This window comes from Protomyctophum bolini (assembly GCF_963924005.1).
Source record: "Protomyctophum bolini genome assembly, chromosome: 19".
Taxonomy (NCBI): domain Eukaryota; kingdom Metazoa; phylum Chordata; class Actinopteri; order Myctophiformes; family Myctophidae; genus Protomyctophum; species Protomyctophum bolini.
Window position 1 is genome coordinate 2458884 of NC_137880.1, and position 21605 is coordinate 2480488.

A 21605-nucleotide genomic window follows, 5' to 3' on the forward strand; every position below is an offset into this window, starting at 1 on the left:
ATGTGCTTCACCAAATGGAACAGAGCCTGTATTAGTATCATTCCTAATTAAGACTTAAGTCAAAGAGGCTCAATTGCTTTCCAGTATGGCTGCTGTGTGCATAGAACCGATTAAACCCTGTTGTGAGCCTCTGGCGCAATGCTCCCTGTTTGCCTCTGGGGGGCAGTGTCGTGTGCCAGCAGCGTCCCATAGATGATGTTTACCACCCTGTAGTGTATAGAGCACTGAAGTCTGGTGACTGGTGTCAATATCGGTGTAGAGGGCGCTAAGTCCTCTGTGTACTTTTTACTTTCATTGTACTTTTTACTTGCATTGTAATCCCCATAGGGGGATTTTAGATCGCCTCATATAAGAACTGTGATTGGAGAAAAAAAAGCAAATCATCCAGGACGTTTCACTTATGAAGAATCAACCTTCTGAGAGAAAACACTAATGTTACTGCTGCTGAATTAGTTTCATTTTCACTAGAATTAAATATGGCTGACTGACTGTAATAAACGATACACGGGCACCTCTCAGAGAATATCGCAGAGACAGTTTGTTTATTTTTGGTCCACAATGCTCATATGAGACGATTTTAAGATGACCCCATGTTATTCTCCATAGAGAAAAATCAGACCTGTCTGAAGTGAGTGGCACTGTTTACTGTACTGCTGTAACATACTCGGACACAGAGACAGGGACAGACCCAGCCACACACATAGCTGTCTATAAGAGTGGTTGCACCACTCAAAAACTCGAGTGACTCAGGACTTCGGCACTCTATACTTAATCATAACAAAAATGGCAGATCTACAACTTGAGATGCTTTGCTCTGAGCTTGTAGACGTGCTGTTTTCGCTATCTTTGGGGAAATTACATGGGAAGGCTATATCTTTGAAAATGTTTAGGAATATAAATAAATAGGAAAATGAATTCTTTGCCGTACGATGAATGGCAAATGGCCAGTCTACAAGCTCACAATGTGTCGCATAAAAAAACGAGACACATTTTGAATGTGACTAGTTTCATTTTTGCTCCTTTTCTTTCACCTATAATAATGCAATGCCCTGGATTGCAATTATGGTCTATATGCGATGTGGAGGCATAGTGACATTAGTTTTAGGCATTGTTCTAGTGACATTAAGGTTAGGTTTAGCCAGTGTTAGTTATAGGCTGGGGCCGGGGGGGGAAGCTAAATGATTTAATATGACATCAAACTATATGTTCAAGTGTGTAACTTGAATACATTTCAATCTTGATCCAACAGGATGCACACACATCTCCAGAAATGCTACAGGTGCTGGTCAAACATATATACGTACAATGAAAAGGAAGGGATGTCCACACACAGTTTCTCTGCTCCCGGGAAAATTCTTTGTTGAACAACGTTTTCGACCCGTGTGGGTCTTCGTCAGGTATGAGTACAAAACATCAAGTAGGCGTATTCTATACAACAGCATTCACTTCTAGTCATTTTTACTAGTTGCCTAGTTTACTATAGTCGACTAGTTTACCTATTATGTAAATAAATATTTGTACATTTAAAAACGGTGTACATTGGTGACTATTAACTATAATCTACCTGATCTTGAGGGGGGAAAATAAAATAAAAAAAACGTTTTTTTCTTTTTCTTATCAACTAGTACCAACAAGGTCGACTAGTGGATTTTATATTGACTAGTTGCTTGTTGCCCTACAGCAGCATATGGGCAGGTCAACAAGGAACAAGCTCTATTCATTTCAATGAGGGAAATCAAGCAAGACACACCCACTGCATCTGTAAGGATATGGCTTCAATCAGCATAAAGGGCATATCAAGCTAAGGACTATTGAAAATAGTGGTAGGCCTACTCTTTAGAACCTTCTATTATGTTAGTATAAAGGTGCAGACCAAATGAACAGTAAGCTGCAAACCAGTCAAAACAGTGGTTGTATTTAGACTCAGTGCTCTTCTATAGAGCGTTGCAGTCCCTCCCCCTTTCAGAACAACGAGTGGCCCAGGAAATGAATCGCAATGCATTTTTCCCCATAGGCATTTCTTAAATTATTTATTTAAAGACCTTTTAAGCGTCGTACGAAGCCAACTCTTGTCGTGACAAATCATGACAACACACACAATATTTTGGACCAAACAAATAATTACAAAGAAGAAAAACAACAAAAAAAGTGTTGTAACCTGCAGTTTTTTTCTACGTTCTAATTCTTTGTTTGGCCCGAAAAATTGTGAGAGTTGGCTTCGCACGACGCTTAAAAGGTCTTTATATAAAACAATTAAGAAATGCCTATGGGAAAAATGCATTGGGATTCATTTCCTGGGCCACTCGTTGTTCTGAAAGGGGGAGGGACTGCGACGCTCTATTGAGACATTTAGATGGTGTCAAAGGTCCAGACACAGGATCTGACACAAAATGTGACCTGATGGTTAAGATTCAATTGATCCCCTGAGCAAGCAGGTTGGCTCGGTGAGTTCAATGGTTAAAAAAAATAGCACTTGTTGGTTAGACGAGGAAAGCGGTCCAAGGATTAACCTGTGACGTCATGACATATACTTTTTATTTGTGTTTTTTCTATTCACTTGGTCAGTAAAGTCCACAGAATGAGAGGCCATTTTTGTATACCACACACCATAGACAACCAATATGGCAACATTTCATCATACTTTATAGTAGCATGTGACATTTCAAACTAGGTGGTTTTCATGATTCTGAATCCATTCTTTAAATCCAATAGATTTTGCACGAAAAACATGTGACATGCTACTTAATGTTCATGATGAAAATTTTCCTTATAGGCTATTGGTTGTCTATGGTGTGGTATACACAAATATCTTCTCGATATTTCCGGAAGGGCAGACCTCTCATTCTGTGGACCTTAAAACACTTATACCGCCATTGCAGTAGATGTACGCCAATTAAAGCCTATTATTTAATACAACGTTCAACGCAATGGCAAAAGAAATTGGCCATTATTTGATGGAACAAAGCCGACGATGTGGAGCCCTCCTGCAACCATTACAAACGTCATTGAAAAAGTACAGACGCATCATTCGCCGCTGCAAATTCATTGGAGCGACGTGTATCGCACGGAAGTGCGACTATGTGGCAACGTTCTAAATCCTACATGGGTTGTGCTTATAACCATGCCCCGCTTCTGTGGCCAACGTGGATGTGCCTCTCGCCAACTGCGGACTAGACCTAAATATAGACCGTGACGGAGGCCCGCCGTCTCAAGCGAACTTGAACCACGTGAGACACCAACCGAGCGAGCTGAAGCGAGAGAGTTGCCGCGTTGAGCGTTGCGAAGTTCGCTTAGCCGACTCAGGGCCGTTCGAGTGGCGACCCCGATTGGCAGAGAATAGTCAATGACGATCTGGCGAGAGCATTTTTTCCCCCTGACTGCCACTCAAAGTGGCTCCTGGCCAATCGCAGCACGTCCTTGCACAACCCGTGTATAGGCTTTCGAAGGACGCACCGCATCCCCTGGTCTCTCCACTCACGTGACTCGCATCCTTTCCTTTCAATTACGTTCCTTGGCACCAACGCGGAAGCTTGCCCTCACTTGAGTGCAGACGTCCCAGAGTCGAAGGAGACCTTTCTATGTCCATGACTGCAAGTACCAAGATTTACAAGCGACTTTACAGAAAGAAAAAAAAAAACAAGCCCAAAGTCGCTTAGTATAGTAAGCAGACATGGCGACAGTACCAGTGACGCTATGGTCTGGCGCTCCAGCGTGGGAGTGGCTGCTGCTTCTGTTGGTTTCTCATGATCCTCTGCTCCCTCTCCGCTTCCTGGTAACCCCGCTTCATCATGGAGCTGATGTATGCGAATAACATCTAGGTGTGTGTGTGTGTGTGTGTGAGAGAGAGAGAGAGAGAGAGAGAGAGAGAGAGAGAGAGAGAGAGAGAGAGAGAGAGAGAGAGAGAGACAGTGGTATGAGATCAGTTGTGGTCCTTTCAAGTAATCATGAGTGTTTTCTTGAACCCTCGGAACAAATTCAAGAATAGCAAAACATAATTTCGGATTCCAATTAGATGGAGAGGAGGAAGACATGATACCACCATTACTCCAGAACCTCGACATCAATGATGGCCCCTTCACGGTCAGTGAGTTAGCCAGGGCGAAAGCCACACTGAGAGTGGGCAAAAGTGCTGGGCCGGATGGCATACCCCCAGAGGTTGTAAAAAAAAAACTGCGGGCTTGACAACTTCATCCTACAGTTTTGTAACCTCGCCTTGCTAAACAAGCAGCCTGAAATATGGTCTCCGTCCAACATCATCCCGGTGCCTACCACCGCAAAGGTCTACAACCGTATGACCCTGAACCGGATACGGCTCAATTGAGGGAGAACCAAAACGGCTTTCGAGAAGGGAGAACCACCGTGGCCCCGGATCTTGGCCCTAAGGAGAATCATCGAGGAGGTTAAAAAGGAACAACCTGACTGCCGTGTTGTGTTTTATCGACTTCAAAAAGGCATTTGACTCGATACACAGAGGAACGATGATGAAGATCCTTAAGGCCCACGGTGTCCCTCCCAACTTACTCCGGGGCAATCTCTTCCTCTTCGTCATAGTCCTGGACTACGTGTTAATGAAGGCCATCAATGGACGAGAGCAGGACCTTGGCCTCACCATAACACCAAGGAGGTCGAGGCGACACCCAACAGTAGTCCTGACAGACTTGGACTATGCGGACGACATCAGCCTGCTCTCTGACTACGTGGAACAAGCTCAGGAGCTATCACCTATAACATCCCATCAGAGCATCCACCTCTGACAACAACAGGAGGCACTGCTTTGAAGGAAGTCAAGGACTTCAAGTACCTGGGCTCATGGGTCAACTCAACCGAAAAAGACCTGAAAGTGAGGAAAGCACTTGCATGGAGGGCCCTAAACGGCATGGCCAGTGCATGGAACTCCAACCTCCCCTGTCAAACCAAACTCAGCTTCTTCTACGCAACGGTAGAGTCTGTTCTCCTATACGGCAGTGAATGCTGAACCCTGAAGCCAACCCTGCAGATGTCTCTCGATGGGTGCTACACCAGAATGCTGCGTGCAGTACTCAACATCAATAAGAGCACACATGTTACCAACACAAATCTGTATGATGGAATGTCAAGGGTGAGCCAGAAAATAGCAGCCAGGAGAATGAGACTAGCAGGACACTGCCAAAGGCACCAAGATCTGCCAGCCAGCAAACTAGTGCTGTGGGATCCAACACACGGGCACCGGTCACGAGGACGTCCCACGCTAACATACGTGGATGTACCAACGAACTGGCCAGATTTATGGAGAACCAGGGTGACTGGAAACGACGATGGAGGGCTCCTCTGAGGACGACCTAGAGAGAAAACATTAAAATATTGGTACAGTAGGGTAGGCCTACTACTGGCCAATCTGGACTGGAGGGGCACAAAATCCAATAGAGACGGCACTGCCGGCACCCCAGAGCTCCTATTTTGAAGGAATCCTGGGAATGATTGTATTAAACTTAATTTGTTTTATCAACTAATTCTTTATCTCTTTCTCTCTCTCACGGGTGCATATCTTTTGGTCCAATATACCAGGGATACTCAAATAGATTTACCTGTGGGCCACATTACAAAAATGGCAAGGGGCCAGGGGCCAGTAGATAGAATTACGACATTAATGATACTTGATAACTTCTCTCTTTCAATTGCTTTATTTTCGCAAAATGTATCAAAGTACAATGTGCATGCACACAATATGTAAATAAATAAATGTGTTACATTTTCTTGCATAAACACAAAGAGCTGTTTCCATAACTGCACAAATTATTGCACATAACATGAGTAGCTGTTATAATAACATAACATGAGTAGCTCTTTGCCTGCCTGCCTGCCTGTCTGTCTGTCTGTCCATGAGTAGTTATTTGTCTGTCTGTCAATGAGCTGTCTTACTGTCTGCCTGTCTATGAGTAGCTGTCTGCCTGCCTGTCTATGAGTAGCTGTCTGTCTGCCTGCCTGCCTGTCCAATTGTCCATGAGTAGCTGTCTGCCTGCCTGCCTAATTGTCCATGAGTAGCTGTCTGTCTGCCTGTCTATGAGTAGCTGTCTGCCTGCCTGCCTAATTGTCCATGAGTAGCTGTCTGTCTGCCTGTCTATGAGTAGCTGTCTGCCTTCCTGCCTGTCCAATTGTCCATGAGTAGCTGTCTGTCTGTCTATGAGTAGCTGTCTGCCTGCCTGCCCAATTGTCTATGAGTAGCTGTCTGTCTGTCTATGAGTAGCCATGTCTGCCTTCCTGCCTGTCCAATTGTCCATGAGTAGCTGTCTGTCTGTCTATGAGTAGCTGTCTGCCTTCCTGCCTGTCCAATTGTCCATGAGTAGCTGTCTGCCTGCCTGTCCAATTCTCCATGAGTAGCTGTCTGTCTGCCTGTCTATGAGTAGCTGTCTAACTGCCTGCCTGTCCAATTCTCGAGTAGCTGTCTGTCTGTCTGCCTGTCTATGAGTAGCTGTCTGCCTGCCTGCCAGCCAGCAAGTTGGTTAACAGAAAATAAATTGTTATGGCTGAGTAAAATAAAATACAATAAACACAACTTGCCTGAAAATAGATTACCCAGCTATGACCTTTTTCATGAAAAAAAATGAGTAGTGATATGGCTGACTGAGTAAAATAAAACAATCTACCTGAAAATAGATAGCTATAAGTGAAGAGCAATTTCCATTTCCGCAATTTCCTCAATTTCCATTTCCGCAATTTCCATTTCCACCATTTCCGCAATTTCCATTTCCGCAATTTCCGCAATTTCCATTTCCATTTCCAACTATTAATGGCAGCTGGGTTTCATCATTCAAATAAAATAGAATTCTGTCCGTTTAGCTATAAAATTATGTCAGGGAATAGGGATACAGAGTCTTTCATTTGCATTGCATCTCCCCCACCCCCCCCCCCCCCCCCAAGCTTTTATTTTCGTTCGAGTAATAGTATAGTATAGTAATAGTATTACTTATAATAATGTAATTAAAGATAACTTCATTCAGATTTATTTATTTTTATTTCATTTTCCAGATTTTTTTTTCTTCTTTTTTTTTAGATTTTCATTGGTGGGCCAGTCATAATGGTCCCGCGGGCCTGATGTGGCCCGCGGGCCTGAGGTTGAGTATCACTGCAATATACTAACAGTCCGACACGCACACGCACGCGCACAAACACACACACACACACACACACACACACACACACACACACAGTTGTAGCTACAGTATGTGGTGCTTTAATAAGAATGTAACTCTGTCCCGTACACAGCGTACACACATACACAATGTAGAGCCAACGGCATCCAGATGCAACACATTTATAACGTATGTTACTTAAGCACAGTTATTATAATACACAAACAATACACAGACATATTTACATCAACTCAATAAATACCAATACGTACTGCACGTCCAGAAAGACACGACAAAGGAGAATTTGCACAATTACCGGCAAACCCAGACCCCCCAAAATACATCTTCACATATTTAACAACCATGTTTCAACACGGGACAAAAAGAAGCGAACAAATTATAAATATAGCGTTGCTGTCGCGTAGAACCCCTGTAGGCATTATGTCCAAAACGGTTACCTTTCATGAAACGGAACAATAACAATGGATCTAATTCCAAGTAGTTTAATCATTTAGTCACAAGCTCTAGGTATTTATATTAGCGCTACTGTGTGGCACCACAATGGACGATTGCTACTCCCGGTTCACACGGGTAGAATTTCTACTTCTTCAAAGTTAACACACCCGGCTGAAATCCCTGGCAAGGGAGACGTAGTGCTGGAGTGAATGGTGGCATTTTACCGACCCGAGAGGAAAACCCAGGCCCCGATCTATAAAGACACAGGATACTCATTAAGTGGTGCGCCGTGAGCTTATTCATAAACACACATGCACGCACACACACAGCCACTTAACTTTAAGTTCACAACGCATCACAAAATAATGGTTGAAATATGGATATACAGTACAAGGTTTCTGCCCGGCAGCAACGACATATATACATATATATTATATATAATAGTATATTTTATTCACAGGACATATATCTTCACTATATAGATCTTTAAGGTATATTTTGGCCACTCGTGATATATTTTCTCCCATATACTTTTTCTCAGAGAGAGAGAGAGAGAGAGAGAGAGAGAGAACATATTTCTGATAAAGAAACAGCACACAATACTTTTGTTTTACACGTCATAAAGTTCCCGTTTTATAGTTTTATACTTTCTTACACCCTCAGAAATTATACCTACAAATATGACAGGGAAATAACGATAAACTATACACGTTAGCATTCCGGTGCAAAATCACCAGTGTTGATTTAACTCATGACCAAATGGACCCTTTGTTTCCATGTGTATACACTCCCAAGAGGTACAGACCCGTAATGGTCCATTTGGTTCCATGTGTACACTCATATAGTTACAGACCTGTAAGGGTCCAATTGGTTCCATTTGTTACACTCTCAGAGTTACAGACCCGAAAGGGTCCATTTGGTTCCATTTGTTACAATCTCAGAGTTACAGACCTGTAAGGGTCCATTTGTACACTCTCAGAGTTAAAGGGGAATACCACTCATTTTCAACATTTTACTATGTCATTAATATACCTTAGAGCTGTTGTGTGGAAATAATTTAAAAAAAGTCCCCCCCCATTCTGTGTTTCCCCATTCTGGAGGTCTGAAAAAAATCATTAACATGGTGAATGGTGATTTTTTTTCCAGACCTACAGTTCTAGGAAACACAGCTCTAAGATATATTAATGACATAGTAAAATGTTGAAAATTAGTGGAATGCCCCTTTAATTTAAGGACCTTTACAGACCCAAAAGGGAACCCACTGAACTATAAAGACCCAGAATACTTATTACGTGGTGCGCCGTGAGCTTGTAGATCGGCCATTTTCAAAACGGCCAATTTGCAGTATACACAGGGTTAAAGTGGTTCAACAGATTTTGATGTTATATTAGGGACCTCCCTGGAACGCTCCCAAGGACCCCCGGGGGGTCCCCGGACCACACATTAAGAACCAGCGGTTTAGATAATGTACAGCAGAATTTCATCTGTTCCGTGGGAAGCCGTTTCACAGCTTATATAAATACTCAATATTAGTCGGTAAATGCTATTGACATACTTTAGTACTTTGTCTCCCTAATAAACAATCTTACATTTTCCTTTGCATCGCCAATGTGCCGCTACACACAGTACAGCATTACTACTGTATGTTTTCCACAGGTTAAAATATATAAAAGTTTAAAAACAATTAAGGATGCTTTTTTTCCTTTTCTTTACAGTGTTACAAATACATGTTCAAAGACAGAAGCCCCGATCCCTTATTGGATCTCCAGATTGTTCCGATAAATCAACAGGACGTTTTACTGGTCAATCAACAGCAAATCCCATCACATTTTTTCTGACCGATCATCAGGGAATATATTTTTTTTCCCCCTAGCAATCAACAGGAGAATACACGTTTTACTGATCGGGCAAATAGGAAATTATCTTCTTTGAGCGGTGCCTAACCGCTCCAATGACTGGCTGTGTGTGTGTATGTCTGTATGTCTGTCTGTCTGTTTGGAGTACAAAGTAAATGTGGCACTGTTGAGCAGCCTCAAGGGCCATTCACACTTCTTACGTCGTCATTTAGGGCCCTAAACAAACATTAATGTCTGTAGACTTGGGCAGATGTGTGCTGTGTTCATTGGAGGTTCCGGAACTTTTCGCGGGAAGTGTGTGCTGTGTTCATTGGAGGTTCCGGAACCTTTCACAGGAAGTGTGCGCTGTGTTCATTCGAGGTTCCGGAACTTTTCACAGGAAGTGTGTGCTGTGTTCATTGGAGGTTCCGGAACTTTTTGCAGGAAGTGTGTGTGCTGTGTTCATTTGAGGTTCTGGAACTTTTCGCGGAGGTTTTTCACCATGCTATGCATTCCATCGTCCGTCTTCTGCTCTGTGGAGATGGGGGCGGTTCCCTCCTCTTTGCCTCTCCCACCCACAGCAACAGGCTCTGCCTTCAGCCCCGCCTCCTCCTCCTGCTCCCGCTGTTTGTACTCGTCCGACTCCTGGTAGTAGGAAGGAACAATGACATTGTCGTTGTGACTGGGACACCTGGCTGTATTCCGACAGAGCGCCAATGACGTGTAACCCGTCTTAACATGTGTTGTCAGTCTCTACCACTAGATGGCGCTGTTCCCTAACATTCTTTTCCCCCTTTTTATTCTATGATTTCGTAACCCATTTTTAACCCAGTGTCAATTATCTAATGTAATCCTGGGCTCTACACTCTCTCTGGGGAGAGCAATGGACTGACCAGTCCAAGCAGCTTCTTTTCACCTGATAGGTGGGAGTTTCCCTGGTTGGACGTAGCGCGTGGAAGGAACACGTTATTCCAACCAGTTCCTTTCCTCCTCCATGACCAGGGGGAGGCTGTTCTCTAACACAGGGGTTCTCAAAGTTTTTTGGCTGGGGAAAATGTTTTGCCCCCCTCCCCACCACCAATACAAACTGACAAAAATAACCTTATAATAGAGAAGATATATCATAAATGAATACTGAAACCAGATAAAATCATTAAGGAAAGTGTAGGCCTATGCATGCACACACTTATAAACTACATACTAATGTAAACTCTTAATTTCTATTTTCCAGCCATTCAGTTTCACAAAAAAATACAAAAAACTTTGACACTAGAGAACCTGGAGATCGCGTTGTCACCATTATTTGCTTCCCGTTTACTTTTTCCCATGGGAAAATGTCGCCCCACAATTCTATTGAAGGGAAGTTTACATTGACAAAAAAACGCAGATAAATGCGGAAAGCAAAGGCTCCGTCTCAGCAACGACTGGGAGATCGAACGAACCGCATATACATCGCTGGTGATGGGTGGATTATTTATGTACGTATATACCCTGTCAGTGAATGAGTTAACTGGGTTGTTGAGTGAGACCTTAAATTCCATGAGATGTAGTTGATTGACTTGGCACTCGTGGGAATATATTTGTAGCAGCATTATGCTGCTACTAGCCTGAGCTAACATGTTGGTCTAGAGCGGCTGATATTTGCGCACGCCCTGATTGGTTCACCGATGTGTCCGTCAGCTATGGTCCCTCCTCCCCCTCCCCTAGTGCAGCGCTATGTCACATTTTGTTGACAATGCGTTTCGCCAGGCTTTCATTTTTTTGCACCGACGAAAAATGAAAGCCTGGGTACTGAGGCTATGCTGCTACTGGATTGTGGGATATGTCACGCTTGCCCTCCCAGCCGTGGGACAATATGTCTTGTCATGGCTGTCCTTCGGACCATCGGAGCCAATCATCAAAAGTAACGCAAAGCGAGTCGAGAAATTGAGGAAATATAAAGATCCACAATGCCCACAGCGCATCGCGATAACATAATCAATAATAGATCATTTGATAAAGTAATTGATTAGTAATTGATCGGGACATGACATTAAAATTTAATTGAAAAGTTCAAATATTTCACCAAAATAGTGAAAAACGCTGATCTACAAGCTCTACATGTAGAGTTTGTAGAATAGAGAATACTATTTTCACTGTTGCTGCACGACTGTTACGAAAGTAACAATAGAATAAATGTTGTGTAGAATCATATTATTGTGAACATAGTATCGTGATTTGAATCGTATCGTGAGTTGAGTGAATGGTTACATATGGCTACTGGAGAGTGACAGCTAACCTGATCAGTAATCAATAGAATAAATGCTGGACCGTGACAGCCAGTGGTGAGCTGGCGGTAGGGCTGCCCCAGGGCGCCATCCCGGTACTTGCACGCAATCAATAGAACTCCAGAACACCAGGAATCAATAGAATAAATGCTAACAGCTAACCTGATAGGCGCGGCATCGCTCGATGACGGCCATGATGGACATCTTCTCGCGGCTGGTGGGCGAGCGGATCTGAACGTAGCTGTCCTTGACGTCGTCCACTTCCTGTCCCGCCCCCGCCGGCGCCGCCTCTCTGACTTCCCGCGCCATCGTCTCCACGCCGGGCGGCTCCGGCCCTCCCGATGGCGAAGAGTCGGGAACCTTCTCCATCACCAGCAGCTTTCTGCTGCCGCCGGGCAGAGGGGCCGAGCCAGACACGTAGTAGCCATCGGCGTCATGGTGACCGCCGTTGGGGAGTCTGACCGCGTGCTGTGGGGGGTGGAAGAAGAAAAAAAAAGCTCAGAAGGCAAAGCTCTCCGTCTACCGAGCAATCTTCGTTCCTACTCTATGGTCATGACGTGTGCGTCACGACCGAAAGAATAAGGTCGTGAATACAAGCGGCCGAAATGAGTTTTCTTCGACGGGTGGCTGGCATCTCCCTTTAGAGATACGGTGAGAAGTTCAGTCACGCGAGAGAGACTCGCTGCTTCTTCGCCTGGAAAGGAGCGAGCTTAGGTGGTTCGGGCATCTGGTTAGGATGCCTCTCGAGGGTCTCCCTATATGGAGGTCCTCGAGGCACGAGGGGGAGGAGACCCCGGGGCAAACCAAGGCACAGATGGAGGCCTTTGAACTTCCCCAGGAGGAAGTTACTAATGTTGCTCTGGAGAAGGAAGTCTGGAGCACTCTGACGGAGCTGTTGCCCCCACGAAGCGGCTACGGATAAGCGGTTGAAGATGGATGGGTGGATGTGGGGGTGGAATAGTATTCACAATCCTTTATTGAGGCTGTCACGATTACACATTTAAGTTGACAATTATTTGTCACACAATTCCACAAATAATTGCGATAAACAATTTACCGTATTTGTGTGTGTTTTAGGCTTCGGAATCACAAATTGCACAGGGCCAGATATGACAAATAACTGAAATATATGAAGAAATCATTTTTTATGATTTTCTTCTTTCCAAGAATCTTACAAAATAGCGGAAAAAGTTGATCTACAAGCTTACGACACCGCTATGTTTGATTATTATTATATATTTTTTTTATGTACAGACATTTTTTCAACATGGAAACGATTGCACAAATAATTGTGACGTCTGTAGACGTCCTAGCGACGTCCAAACGACACGGGGCGAGATAAGAATATTCAGAATTATTCCTATTTGTTTTTTTGGCATTTCGCTTTTCGCTTGCCGTATGCTAACGCTCTGTGCAACTATTAGCTTGTCATTGACTCCCATGTTAGCGCGGCGGAAATAATTACTCGTATCTCCTCATCCAGGGCGCTCTCCGTGGTGATGAATGGATCGATATGCTGGCGCTTCATTTCTGCTCCTCATCCGTCTCTCCCGCAAAATATGAACGCTTTTTGGAGCGTATATAAATATATTAAGATGATCGGGGATTGTGAGGTCACTTTGTCAAGTCAACTTTTTTAAGAAAGTGTTTCCGGTTCATGGCTTTCAGAGTAAAAGCGTCAGACAACTCTGGCACCCCGGAGCTTCTATTTTGATGCACTTCCGGCACCAATTGTGTTGCACAGGCAGACTCTTCACGTACTAGAGCCCTGACTATTTTGGTTGGCCCCAATAAGGGTGATGTGTCTGTGGAGCATGCTGACTGACCGTGTGCTGTTTCTCCAGGACACCGGAGGAGGGGCGTGTCCTGCTCAGCCGGGGGTCCAGAGAGCTGGTCCGGTGCAGCCTGACGGACCTCCTCTGCTGCCCCCTGCTGGGGTGGGACTGGTACGACGACGCGCTGTCTGAGGACGCTTTTCACCGCATACACACACACACACACACACACACACACACACACACACACACACGGGAAGAGGTCTGTGTTATTTATAGATCAGTTGCTGCTCAAACATTTTCATGTCAAGGACCCCCCCCTCCCAAAAAAAAAAAAACATTTAATTATTTGGCTGCAAAAAAAAAAAAAACAAGCACACAGAGCTTGTTGCTTGTTGTTGAACAGCCAAAACCAAAGTAAAATAGGGCCAAAGTGGTTAAACTGCTTGTGATGCTACATTAACCCATTCTGACCTGAGATCAGATTCATACGAGGTTTCCACTGGACACACACTGGTCTGATTAACCCATTCTGACCTGAGATCAGATTCTAAAACATGTCGTTCTTCGATTTTTCAAAAATAGCAGACCTACAAGCTCGCGCGCTATGAGCTTGTAGATCTGCTATTTTTCAATAGCTAAAGCATAACATGATGCTAACACCAAAATGGGTTCCCGTTCAGAATGGGTTAACCAATTTAGCTGGTAGGACCCCCTGGCACCCCTTAGGGGACTCCCTGGCTCCCTGTTCACCGCAGCCAGGCAAGAAAGACTTCTCCCTAAACTTCTTCCATAAAGTTCACTTGAAAGTTACGTTTTTAGAAACTTCTATAATTATGAATTTACGGTATGACAACAGCAAACGTGAAACATGAAGGACCCGGCGCGGCTAATCTGCTTCTCTGTCGTGAATGGCGTCGCGTCTGCCGTTACTGTGTTATGCAGTAGCTCTGCCCTGGCGATTTGTAAGCCCACAACAGCCGCTTTTGCAACACCGTGTGGGCTTGTAGGTCAGCTTAATAGATTGACACCAGCTAAAACCAGGCTCCCGCATGATCAACTCACAACGCGCTTTGCATCATTTCAACTGCACGTGTGAACGCACCAGCAGGAACGCACTGAAAGCCTGGTGACGCGAGTTTTTTTTTATACAGTACATGCCAGACGAGTAGGTGATCTCCTCATGTAAACAAAGCCATATACATTAGCATTTCTATGGACGAGGGTCGTTAGACTGGTGGGGATGGGCAATATATATTTTTTCTGCCCCTTTTCTGCCTTATCCTGATGTGAGGACTCCCTCTTGGACATTTTATATTTTTTAAATGTTTGTACTGAGTGTGTTGCTCTGGGGGCTTTGTTGCATGTCGGCTGATAGTCACACATGGCACCAAAGCATGGTGCTATCTGTTGGCGGGTGGCGAGACCCTCAGAGCGGCACATACAGCCGCAGGCATTTGGGCTTTAGGGGGTGTCGCGGATAGTACACATCGCATCAACGGATGGTACTGTGGCGCTCGCGCTCCCTGGCGCCTAAGTGGCTGTGAGCTAAATGTATTTGATGTATGTATTGATGATTAAAAAAAAAAAGCAACAATGATGCAAATTGCAAAACCGGACTGCATGGCAGCCCCCTGAGCCCTGCAGTGGAGGTGTCGGAGTTACTTGTTTTCAACGAAAATAAAAGCCTGGGTACCGAGGCTACTTCTGTTCAAATCAAACGGCACACCTGGCCATTTCCAACGGCACACTAAAGTACTGCGGCACACAGGTTGGGAAACACTGCCTTAGGGGACTCCCTGGCACCCCTAGGGGACCCCCTGGCACCCCTTAGGGTAGTGTTTCCCAACCTGTGTGCCACAAGGACAATGTATGTATGTATGTATATTGTCATATATGTCATATCATATATATTGCCCCCCCACCCGCGCATCTAGGTGTGGCCTGGGATTTTGTGGCTATGAAAAGTGTGCCCTGGCAGAAAAAAGGTTGGGAAACACTGCCTTAGGGGACTCCCTGGCACCCCTGGAGTGTACTCCCGACCACACTTTGAGAACCCCTGTAATATAAACATGTTTCTACGTCAGTGGTTTCAACTATTTCATGTCAAGGACCCCCATCTGAAAATATGATGTCGTCGTCCCCCCGTCCCCCCCGCCAGAAGTAAAGATTTGAGTTAAAAACGTTCGCTCTGAAAGAATATATTCATATCATCTTTCAGAAATAGTAGATATACAAGCTCGTAGCACGGCACTCAGTACAGCGCTATGTGAGCTTGTAGATCTTCTATTTTTCAATAGCCAAAGTATAACATAATGCTTAAAACACCCGTTCCCGTCCTGAATGGGATAAAAAAATAAAATAAAATAAACCAGCAAACTCACTCACAAAAAAAAAAAAAAAAAAAAACTGAAAATATAAAATCAAAACAAAGCTTAAAAGATAGAATTCAAAACATATAATTCACGACAATAATAATAATAATAATAATAATAACCTTGGAAGAGGTTGGAGGAGCAACTGGAGCGCCGCTTGGCGCCAGCGTCCAGCATCCTCTCCGGTACCGACTGGCTCCGGCCCACCGGCGGCGTCTGGTCGGGACGGGGGACGTATTTGGAGCGGAGCTCTCGCACGTGGGGCCAGGGGAAGCCCTCGGTGGGAGGGGTGGGGCTCACAGGACTCCTGGTGGCCGCCACGGCCGCCGCCGCCGCCACAGGGGGGTGGGGGTTGTGGGGGTTCTGGCCCGAGGAGGAAGAGAGGAGGAGGAGCCTGAGACCGGCCATGGTGGTGTCAGAAGTGGGAGCGGGCGGAGGAGCGGACGGAGGAGCGGGCGGAGGAGCGCGGAGACGCTCCGCTGCGAGGCTCAGTGACGACGACGGCGGCGGCGTTTCACGGTAGGAGGAGGTCAGAGGTGAACCTGGCGTCGTGGCTTTACCTGAAAGCGGGAACGGAAAAGACGGTGTTCCGAGTCAGTGTTGTTTCCGGCAGCAAATCTTGACTTTAGTTTTAGTCATAGTCTTTTTGAATAGGTTTTCGTTTAGTTTCGGTCACATTTTAGTCACCTGGAATGTCTTAGTGTTAGTCAAGTTTTAGTCGACTAAACATCATAATAATTTAGTCTGAAATGTATTTTGGCGGGGCCTTGATGCCACACAATTGCTGAAAATAGCAGTACTCTTGTACACTAGTCCCTTCCTAACATTTTAGTCTAGATTTTATTTGTTGACAAATTGGCAATATATTTAGTCTTACCGGTAGTTTATTCATCGTAGTTTAGTTTTCGCCAGTGAAAAAAGGTAGTCCACGAACATTTTTAGTTTTAGTATTAGTCGACGAAAAAAGCTGGTCCAAGTTCAAAGAAAACGTTTTTTTAACACATTTTACACCTGAGGACCCCGATTCTACCGTCTTCTAAACAGTTTTCTGAAAAACCTGTTTCTATGTCAGTGGTTCTCAAACTATTTCATGCCAAGGACCCACAGAATTATCCTGTATTCTGTCGCCGACACCCATCTGAAAACATGTTGTTCCAGGGGATCTCTCAGAAGCAAAGATATGAGTTTAAAAGAAAAAGTTCGCTGGGAAAGAATATATAATTCAAAGATTTGCACACGTTTTCACGATTTTCTCAAAAACCTAAAGTTGAAAATAAAGGTTAAAGTAGTTAAAAGCTAAGGTGACACTACATGGGTCTACATGGGTTAAATCGGTGGTTTTCAACCGGCGGTCCGAGGACCACCAGTGGTCCTTGAGGTGGTCCCCAGCTAAATGATGCGGAAAGTTGGTAACCTAATGGACCCTTAAAGATAGCACCCGGCAGTGGTTCCCAGGTGTCCTTGAGGGAACCAAATGGGACGTTATGGGACTGTGACTCTCAGAGTTAAATCAACATTGATTTTACATATATAAATTGGGGTTCCCATAGATAGAAATGCCATTAAATGGGGGGTCCGTAGCCTAATGCATGTCAAACTGGGCCTTCCTTGAAATAAAAAAATCACTGCTAGAGCCGTAAAAATCTTCTCTTATGATGGGGGTCCCTGACTCCCTGGCATATGTTTTCAAATGGGGGTGGGTAATTAGTGTAATTAGTGTCAATATGGGGGTCCTTGACGTGAAAAAGTGAATGGGAACCAACGGTTCTGTTCGTTGATCCGTCTGTTGTACCTGATAAAGCGTCGCTTTCCTCCAGGACACAGGGCAGCATCTTGCGCTGCAGGCTCCTCTGTTGGACCACCACGGGCTGCTTGCCGGACTTGATCTTCTGGCTGTACTGACGGGCCAGGTGCAGCACCTTGCTCTTGGCCTGGTCATCATGGTCCAGAGGCTGTTGGGGTTCTGGAGCCCTGGTCCTTTCTCCCACTGCGTTAGCCCTAAGCTGCTGCACCCTGGTCGGCCGAGCCCTGCGTGGGGGGTAGCATGGGTTCAAGTTGTCAGTTGCTATGACTGATTTCAGTCCTTTTTTTTATGCATGTCATATTTTTGGGCTAAAACTTCTTCTTTCATTAAAAGGTTAAAGCCGTATATTCCGATAGTAATCATTGCTATGTAGTTCAGTAACAGGAGTATCCCTGTCTCTCCAGCTCTTTAACTCAGTCTTGGGTCTGAGAGGCTAAATCTCATCAAATGGTGGTCCGTGGTAGCCTCGCATATAGCCAGCCTTCGTCTGCCTTTGCAATGCATATTGCCCCAGGCAGATTAAGTCTGGCCCCTCTCAATGCATATTGCCCCATGGGGCAGATTAAGTCTGGCCCCTCTCAATGCATATTGCCCCAGGCAGATTAATTCTGGCCCCTCTCAATGCATATTGCCCCATGGGGCAGATTAAGTCTGTCCCCTTTCAATGCATATTGCCCCATGGGGCAGATTAAGTCTGGCCCCTCTCAATCCATATTGCCTGGTGCACATTTGGCATGGTGACGTGTTGTGAGCTTGTAGATCAGATCGGCCGTTTGAATGTGTTTAAAAAAAAAGTATGAAAAAGGTTTAACTTAATATGAATTAATGTAGCAGAGTGGCTCAGAGTCTCAGCCTGATGGCCTCAAAAGTCTAATATCTGCCCCCAGTCCATAGGGATATCCCTTTGGTCTAGTGGTTAAGAGGTTGGACTTTCACGTGTCGTCTATTTGGTTGTAGAAGAAGAGCGCCTCCTCGTCTCCCCAAAACAGCAATGGCGGAGGAGGTGGTCGCGGTAATAACTACCATAAGAGTCTTTAGAAGCATTCATATTGCTATTGAGCCACTGAACATTATAGTCGCTTTATTCATCCAGCGCGATTTGCGGTGGAATTCTCATAAAAATAACTAGAAAGGCCTGATCCACCACCTTCCTTTTTTTCAATGCATTGTGGCTGAAGGGAAAGCCAATGGAACATGGAGCTAAATAACACATTAATGGCGTCGTTGGCGGCTCGGGATATAAACACGTTAAAGAAGTCGTTAGCAGGGGGATGAGTTAACAGGTTTTTGATGGTTTGATATGGATTCGGGGCTCTCATAAATTTCCCCCCCGCATTTTTTTTATTATCTCAATGTGCTTTTTAACCTTCATAGATGATAAATCCACTGCGAAACGGACCTTTGCTCTCCGCGGTCACGGAAGTATCACAGATTACGACCACCGTGCACTATCAAGCAAAACTGCCAACGGTTGAAAGACTTTACCTTAGGAGCCCTGGTTCACCCTCCTGGACGGCAGCGAGGCCCGCAGAGGAGCGGCCCGGCGGACGGCCGCTCCTCAGAGCGGACGGGCCGGCCGACTCCTCCGCGATGGCCGCAAGGTCCGGTTCCCCCGACGACGCGGCCGCGGCCGCGGCCGCCCCGCCCCTCTCGCCCTCGCCGTTCCTCCCGGAGGAGGTCTGGTGGTGGTTTCGGTTGGACAGACTCAGAGCGGACACTCTGGAGTTCCTCGCGGGCTCCCGCGATCTTTTCTCCCGTCCTCCTCCTCCTCCACCTCCTCCCGGCTCGCCCTCATGCGTCGTCGTCCCGCAGACGTCTCGCTCCATGGCTTGCCAGATCTTGATCATCTCGGACGAGGGCCTGAACTCGTCGTCCTCGTCGACGGCCCCGGATCTCTCCTCCCGGAACTCCTCCTCCTGCCGAGGAGGAGGTCGCCACTCCGGACCGAGCGCGGCGGCCGCAGAGCTCGCCTCGGGGACGGGGGCGGGGACGGGGGGAGAGCCGTCAGGCCGGTTCTCGTCCGTCGTCAGTTCTTCGACGGCGGCGCCGGCGGCGGCGGCGGCGGCTTCGGCGTCTGCGGCGTCAGAAGTGGGATCCTTCACGGGGATGCTGTTGATCCTGGTGACGGAGTTCCGGACCAGGCCGGCGGGGATGTAGCTCAGGCTCTCCCTGCGGCGGAGGCTGAAGACGGGGTCCTGGCTCTCCGCCGTCTCGTAGTAGCACTTGATCTTGCCGATGAGCATCTGGTCCTGCTTGGACAGCGTGGAGTCCCTCCTCCTGCGGAGCGCTCCCACCCGGAGGAGGTCTCCGCCGCCGTCAAACAGGCTGTCCTCTCGGGGAGACAGCAGCGTCAGGTCGTCCGTCGTCGTCGTTCCCGCCTCGTTCTCTGGGGCGTCCGAGCAAGCGCTGTTCAACCTGGGATAACACGAGTAGCGTATCGTTAGGACATTTCGTCCTGGGAACGATTCCTGCGGGGCCACCCAGTTGGTCCCCAGCAAAACTAGTTAACATAGCATCATAGTCATCTTATGCATTTCTTGGCTGTTCGAAAATAGCAGATACAGTACAAGTTCCCGGCGCGTCCACATGTGCTCCGAGCTTGTAATTTAATTAAGACCCACCTGTCGGTGGCGGGCTCCGCGGCCAGACTCAGGGTGCTAGCGGTGCGGCTGCCGCCGGGTAAGCGCGGCGAGGGGCACCCCAGGGAGCGAGCGGCGGCGGCGGCGCCATCGTCGCCGCTGGCGGAGGGAACGCTGCCCCTCCTGGTGGAGGTGGAGAAGTGCTGGGCGATGGCGCCGGCCTGGTCCAGCACGGAGGACGGCAGGATGGAGGTCTCCTTGTCCTCGTCGTCGGACGACTCGGCACTGCTCAGCGTCTTGCTGTCCGACTCGGGAGTCCCAGGAGACGACACCTTATCTATGAGGGGTCGACGTGACGTTAGCATTGTCTGAGCGGTCGACGTGACGTTAGCATTATCTGAGGGGTCGAGGTGACGTTAGCATTATCTGAGGGGTCGAGGTGACGTTAGCATTATCTGAGGGGTCGAGGTGACGTTAGCATTATCTGAGGGATCGAGGTGACGTTAGCATTATCTGAGGGGTCGACGTGACGTTAGCATTATCTGAGGGGTCGACGTGACGTTAGCATTATCTGAGGGGTCGACGTGACACTAGCGTTATCTGAGGGGTTGACGTGACGTTAGCATTATCTGAGGGGTCGAGGTAACGTTAGCATTATCTGAGGGGTCGAGGTGACGTTAGCATTATCTGAGGGGTCGACGTGACGTTTGCATTATCTGAGGGGTTGACGTGATGTTAGCATTATCTGAGGGGTCGACGTGACGTTAGCATTATCTGAGGGGTCGATGTGACGTTAGCATTATCTGAGGGGTCGACGTGACGTTAGCATTATCTGAGGGGTCGATGTGACGTTAGCATTATCTGAGGGGTCGACGTGACGTTAGCATTATCTGAGGGGTCGATGTGACGTTAGCATTATCTAAGGGGTCGACGTGACGTTAGCATTATCTGAGGGGTCGATGTGACGTTAGCATTATCTGAGGGGTCGACGTGACGTTAGCATTATCTGAGGGGTTGACGTGACGTTAGCATTATCTGAGGGGTCGATGTGACGTTAGCATTATCTGAGGGGTCGATGTGACGTTAGCATTATCTGAGGGGTCGATGTGACATTAGCATTTTCTGAGGGGTCGACGTGACACTAGCATCATCTGAGAGACCACTCCTTATTGAGGGGTCCACGTGACATTATCGACTAATACTATGACGAAAAATGTTCGTCGACTGCGTTAAGACCTCCATATAATCATGGTCCGTCACTGACAGAGCGTTATCTCATCATTGACTGCACGAATCACTCCCACTTTTCACACAGGCATGGACCATGATTATATGGAGGTCTTAACAGAGCCCTTTTTTCGATTTGACACATTAATGATTAATAATGAATTTATTAGTGAATAAA

At 46.4% G+C, this 21605-nt stretch overlaps 1 protein-coding gene across 1 annotated transcript in view; it reads right to left on the reverse strand.

Moving 5' to 3' along the window:
* Window positions 1-7187: 7187 nt before the first annotated feature.
* The window catches only part of LOC308334483 (pleckstrin homology domain-containing family G member 3-like), a 93825-nt gene continuing 79407 nt past the window's right edge, over window positions 7188-21605 (reverse strand). The window contains exons 20-26 of the mRNA XM_080791269.1: window positions 20243-20537; window positions 19107-20036; window positions 17610-17845; window positions 15940-16377; window positions 13494-13639; window positions 11830-12135; window positions 7188-10045 (exon numbers count right to left, since the gene is read on the reverse strand). Of these exons, the coding sequence (XP_080647395.1) occupies window positions 9863-10045; window positions 11830-12135; window positions 13494-13639; window positions 15940-16377; window positions 17610-17845; window positions 19107-20036; window positions 20243-20537 (2534 nt within the window). The 3' untranslated portion in view covers window positions 7188-9862. The remainder of the gene's footprint in view (window positions 10046-11829; window positions 12136-13493; window positions 13640-15939; window positions 16378-17609; window positions 17846-19106; window positions 20037-20242; window positions 20538-21605) is intronic.